The sequence below is a fragment of the Wasmannia auropunctata genome, unplaced genomic scaffold (genome assembly GCF_000956235.1).
Source record: "Wasmannia auropunctata unplaced genomic scaffold, wasmannia.A_1.0 LD336071.1, whole genome shotgun sequence".
NCBI classification, from domain to species: Eukaryota; Metazoa; Arthropoda; class Insecta; order Hymenoptera; family Formicidae; genus Wasmannia; species Wasmannia auropunctata.
In genome coordinates this window covers 169436-175604 of record NW_012026819.1, presented here as the reverse complement: position 1 = coordinate 175604, position 6169 = coordinate 169436, and the positions used below count along the sequence as shown (strand labels likewise).

Here is a 6169-nt window from a genome sequence, read left to right as displayed (position 1 = left end):
TGCGTTGTTTGTTCAAAACCCAAAAATCCTTGCGCATCACATTTTTTTCGCGCGCGATCGGAGAGTTCGCCACCAGATCCCGATGCGTACGGATCTATCGATTTTGCCTACCGCTTTCGTTTTGCGAACTCCACGATCTCGCTACTCGGTTATAGTTTAACCGAACCTGCGTTTATGTAACGCCTTTCAATTTTGAGCGGCGTCTCGAAGATTTCCGTCTCGTAAACGCTCATATCACCGAGAACTCTGCGGTCTCTGCATTGTCGCTTATAAGAGTTTTAGATACTCCAAGCGGCTTGTAATTCCGCGTGTGAAAACTACAAGTTCCAGCTATACCGCTCACCTCGTCTAACGATATTGTGCAGTCAACTAATAAACGTTTGAACCAACGTAATTGCTGAATTCGTTTATTGGAGAGTCACCCGCCTTGGAGAGCGAACCTTCCAATTTAAGGTGGTACCAGCCTACCCATTCCAAAAACATTGGTCCTTCGAGCCGGATCGCTGCCAAGGACAAGTTCCGTGTTTTCCGACTCTCAATCGTTAACCGATCAGCACATTTGCTGCGTTCACCATGTCTGTCACCCTTGAGGATCTTATGGTGCTGCAGAATCAGACGATGAATTCCGTGTCGCGCGCATTGTCGAATTTCAAGAAGCTCGGCCAGGCAAAAATGACACGGGCTGTAACGCGACAACGCCTCGCGACCCTGAAGGAGAACTTCGCCAAATGCCGGACCTTGGATGGACAAATCACGCGTCTCTCCGACGAGAAATTGAGAGCAACGCACTCGTACTTCACCGGTGCTTGTTTCGAGACATGTGAGGACTGCTACAATGAGGCCGCCGACTTCATGGTTGAGGTACTCGCCAGTTACGAAACCGACCCTACACCTACAATAACTGTAAGTGACCCGCATGACTTTTCTCGACCATCGCCGCATCTGCCGAAGCTCAACCTCCCGACTTTCGACGGCAGCATCGATAAATGGGAGACCTTCCGCGATCGCTTCCAATCAATGATTCAGAACGATCCGAATCTATCCAATGTAAATCGTATGCATTATCTGTTTTCGTGTCTAAAAGGAGCTGCAAGTAAAGCGCTTGACCATCTCGCAATCACTAACGCTAACTTCGAGGTCGCGTGGAATATTCTCGTGTCCCGTTACGACAACAAGCGTCGCCTTGTGACTACTCACTTGATCTCGCTACTAGATTTACCTACAGTTACCTCAGAGACCTCCAAAGATCTTTGCAACCTGCGTGATCAAGCTAACACCGCGATACAAGCCCTCACTAACCTCGGTCGTGCCGTCAGACATTGGGATGACTTTCTTGTTTTGCTTGTAGCTCGAAAGCTGGACAAAACCTCACGTAAAGCCTGGGAACTCAAGCTAGGCGATACCTTAGAATATCCAAGTTATCATGAACTTGACCAATTTCTCGAGACTCGCATTCGCGCGTTAGATGCAATAACACCAACGAGTTTGAAAGACACATTACCGGAATTGTCCAAAAGGAAAGCTATTGCATCACATAACGCGGCCGCCGTTCCGTTTTCGTGTTCGCTTTGTAAATCAAATCATCTATTGTATCAATGCTCCATGTTCCTAAAGAAAACGCCATCCCAACGTTTCGACTTCATTAAATCGCAAAAGCGTTGCATCAATTGTTTTAGCATAAAACATTCTGTCAAGGACTGTACCAGTTCGCGTGCGTGCCGACAATGCAGTAAGCGCCATCATACGTTGTTGCATCTCGATAATTCCATCGATTCTGCAAAAACGAGCGAGTCCGAGCCAGCGTCGGCTTCGACATCAGTCACCGCTGACACCGAAGTGGCGTCACACTTAATGTCTCGTACCGTGGCGCCAAACTCCAAAATTTTGCTTGCAACTGCCCGCGTTCGCGTGTATTCCCCCCTCGGACGTTTCGTTACCGTGCGTGCCCTTATCGATCAAGGTTCCGTTTCAACCTTGATGACCGAATCGCTGGCTCAGAGCCTTCGGTTGCCAAAAGTTAAACGTGCCGTCTGTATTACTGGCATCGGCGAAACCCAATCCATTGTTCGCAGCGCTGCTCAGATTACGATTACCCCCGTTTCGCGCGAGGGACCTGCCTATTCAACTACCGCGCTCATACTTCGATCGTTAACGAAATATATACCAAGTCGAATGAACACCGCATGCACTTGGAAGCATGTCGCTGGACTCAAGTTAGCCGATAGCGAACCCATGAGTTCCGACCCAATAGATCTCATTATCGGCGCTGATTTATTCGGCCTGCTCGTTCTCGATGGTGTTCGAAAGGGTTCCGAACGCGAACCTACCGCGCAAAACACCACCCTCGGGTGGATCCTTTCCGGTCCAATCACCGCACCCTCGGTAAGCGACTCGACATTCGTACACGCGCACCACGGAGTCGTTCTCGAAGGGCTTGACTTCGATCTCCGTCGGTTCTGGGAGACCGAAGAGCTTCCTCAAAAGGTGCACCGAAGCCCTGAGGAAGACCGATGTGAAGAGCATTTTGTAGCTACTCACACTCGTTCGTCCAATGGACGTTATATAGTGAGACTTCCGTTTAAAAACGGACCGCCTATTTCGTTGGGTGAGTCGCGATTCACCGCCTTATCGAGTCTCTATCGCATGGAGCAACGTCTTCGTCGCGAACCAGCCAACGCTACCGAGTATCGCGATTTTCTCAGTGAATACGAGAACCTCGGCCACATGACCAAAATTCCGTCGACCGACTCTATCGAGTCACCATTTCGCTATTATATACCGCACCATGCCATCCTACGCGACAGTAGTGCAACCACCCGCTTACGCGTTGTATTCAACGCATCGTGTCGAACCACCAACGGTACATCGTTAAACGACCACATGATGATAGGCCCGAAGCTTCAAAAGGACTTAGCTACCATTATCATGCAGTGGCGTCAACACCGGTATGTTTATACCGCCGATATCGCCAAGATGTATCGGCAAATTCGCGTTGATTCTCGCGATACTAATTATCAACGCATCCTTTGGCGCCCTTCTACCAGTGAACCCGTCAACGATTACCGTCTCGAAACCGTCACGTATGGCACAGCTGCCGCTCCATATCTCGCTCTCCGCGTTTTAGAGCAACTCGCCAACGACGACGGTGCTCATTTTCCGTTAGCAGTTCCCGTTTTGCGTCATCACACTTATGTGGATGATTGTGCTTTCGGTGCCGACGATAAAATCCTCGCGCGTCAAACTCGCGATCAATTAATTCAGCTCCTCAACAAAGGATGTTTTCGCCTTAGGAAGTGGGCAAGCAATTCCGAAGAACTCTTGTCCGATATCGATCCCGCCGATCACGGACTAGCCACTAATAAGGTTCTTCAGGGAGACAAGCATCTCAAAGTCTTAGGGATCATTTGGAACCCGACCCATGACATCTTCCAATTTCGCGTGTCTATCCCGTCTTCGCCCGGTAGAACGAAACGAGCGATCCTGTCACTTATCGCCAAGTTTTTCGATCCTCTTGGCTGGGCGACACCGGTTATTATTACAGCAAAGATATTTTTGCAATGTTTGTGGTCGCTCAAGTGCTCATGGGATGATGAAATTCCTAGTCAACATTACGACAATTGGCTGAAATATTACAATCGGCTTTCGTGTCTCGATGCAATTAGAATTCCCCGCTGGGTGGCATATGGCTCTCACACCATTCACAGCGCTCTTCATGGCTTTTCCGATGCTTCGACCTCTGCGTTTGCCGCCGCCGTGTATCTTCGTACCGTTCAGATCGATGGATCAATTACCGTCTCGCTTTTGATCGCCAAGTCTAAAGTAGCACCACTTAAAACCATGAGCATACCTAGACTCGAATTATCGGCTGCTCATCTTCTCGCTCGCTTAATGCATTTTTCTCGTTTAGCTCTCCAACTGCCGACTATCGAATGTCACTGTTGGACCGATTCAACCGTTACGCTCGCATGGTTGAACCAATCACCCTCTCGATGGAAAACCTTCGTCGCCAATCGGGTCTCCGCGATCCATTCCCTTCTTCCCGATGTCCCGTGGCGGCATGTACCGACACAAACAAATCCCGCGGACTGCGCCTCTCGCGGTCTCGCTCCTGATGCCCTAGAAAAGCACAACCTTTGGTGGTCCGGCCCGTTGTGGCTGCGCCAACCACCCGACGGTTGGCCGAATGCAAATCCTTCCGTATCGCCGGACGCTCCTCTCGAGGAACGCCCTCAGCCATCCGTACCCGTCTTCCACTCCGCACCGAACTGGGACCTTGCGTCTCGATTCTCCTCGTGGCCGAAGCTACTCCGTGTTACCGCATACCTTTATCGTTTTTTGTCTCGCCAGAAACGTTCCGATTCCTTTAGCTCCGCAAGCCTACAACCCGACGAGATTGACAAGGCTAAATTTTACTGGCTAAGGTCCATTCAGGCAGATATGTTTCCGCTCGAGCTTGCGGCCTTGTCCCGTCAAAGTCCGCTGCCGAAAAGCAGCTCCTTATCTTCTCTCAATCCGTACCTGGATTCCGACGGTCTTCTCCGCGTAGGAGGACGACTTCGTCACGCACGTCTCCCAGGGGCGACAAAAAACCCGATCGTAGTCCGCTCACATCCGCTCTTGTCGCTCATAATCGAGCACCATCATATGAGAACGCTGCACGCCGGCCCACAACTCACACTCGCATCGCTACGGAGTGAGTTTTGGCTCCTTCGTTCCCGCGCTACCGTACGTTCCGTGCTTTATAAATGCATTAAATGCACCCGTGAACGAGCTGAAGTACCAGTCGAACTTATGGGCGATCTACCGGATGTAAGAGTTAACCGCACATCCCGCGCATTCGTTCACACCGGCGTTGATTATGCAGGACCTATCGTCGTCCGTACCGCTCCCGGCCGAGGTCATAAATCGCAGAAGGCATACATCGCGCTTTTCGTATGCCTCACGACCAAGGCTATTCACCTTGAACTTGTTACCGATTACAGTTCTATTACGTTTATCGCCGTGTACCAGCGCTTTGTTTCTCGGCGAGGACTACCGCAGTCCATGTACTCGGATAATGGAACAACATTCAAAGGTGCCGATCGTGAATTATCCCAAGCGCATGCAAAGGCAATTCGCGATCCAAATTTTTTAAATTGTCTCGCGACCGACAAGACGGCGTGGCATTTTTTACCTCCCGCCGCACCGCATTTCGGCGGCTTGTGGGAAGCTGGCGTGCGCAGCATGAAGCATCACCTCAAGCGATGTATCGGTCTTTATACGCTAACTCTTGAAGAGATGACCACGCTTCTCTGTCGCGTCGAAGCATGCCTTAATTCGCGCCCTCTTGCCGCTATTTCCGACAGTCTCGATGATTACCGAGCGCTAACCCCGGGACATTTTTTGACCGGATCCCCGCTTATCGCCATCCCCGAGCCTAGCGTGCTCGATCTGAACGAAAATAGGCTTTCCCGCTGGCAGACGATCCAGCGCCTAACCGAAATTTTTTGGAGGTCTTGGTCAAGTGATTATTTGCAGACCCTTCAACAACGCCCAAAATGGCGCGTTGTCGTACGATTGGCCAAAGTTGGTCAGATCGTTCTCGTGCGCAATCCGTTGACTCCGCCGAGCCACTGGGAACTCGGCCGCATTACTGCCTGTCATCCCGGTGACGACGGCTTGACCCGAGTTGTAACCGTTCAAACCAGCCGGTCAGAATATCGGCGACCCATCGCAAAATTGTGTTTCCTTCCCGTGGATATCAATACCGAAGAAGCAAAAGGATCTGTCACGGCGGGCGGAGTCTCGACCTAATACATCATACTTTGTAATCTCGCGTACCAATTGTAATTTCGCCTTCATTTATTGTACTCGTTTGACATCATGTATCATCGACATCTACAATGTAAATTATTTCGAATGCATCACATTCGAGGCGGGCGGTATGTTCCGGATTCCGCGCCGCAACCATTATCCGCGTTTTGTACGTTGCCCGTGGTGCGCACATCTGGAGCGACGAAGTCACGCGTGTACCGCGTGACCTCCCCGTGTGAGCCTCGCGCTTACGGACGCGCCGGATGTCACGCCACCTCCATGTGTTGTTTTTTTCAAAACCTAAAATCCTTGCGCATCACATTTTTTAGCGCGATTGGAGAGTTCGCCACCAGATCCCGATGCGTACGGATCTATA

The 6169-nt window shown here is 50.7% G+C and overlaps 1 protein-coding gene across 1 annotated transcript; it reads left to right on the top strand.

The window, feature by feature from the left end:
- The first annotated feature begins 573 nt into the window (after nt 1-573).
- On the top strand, nt 574-5793 carry LOC105449960. The gene has a single exon (XM_011689450.1). It carries the CDS (start codon nt 574-576, stop codon nt 5791-5793), a length of 5220 nt encoding a protein of 1739 aa, XP_011687752.1.
- Nucleotides 5794-6169: the final 376 nt, after the last annotated feature.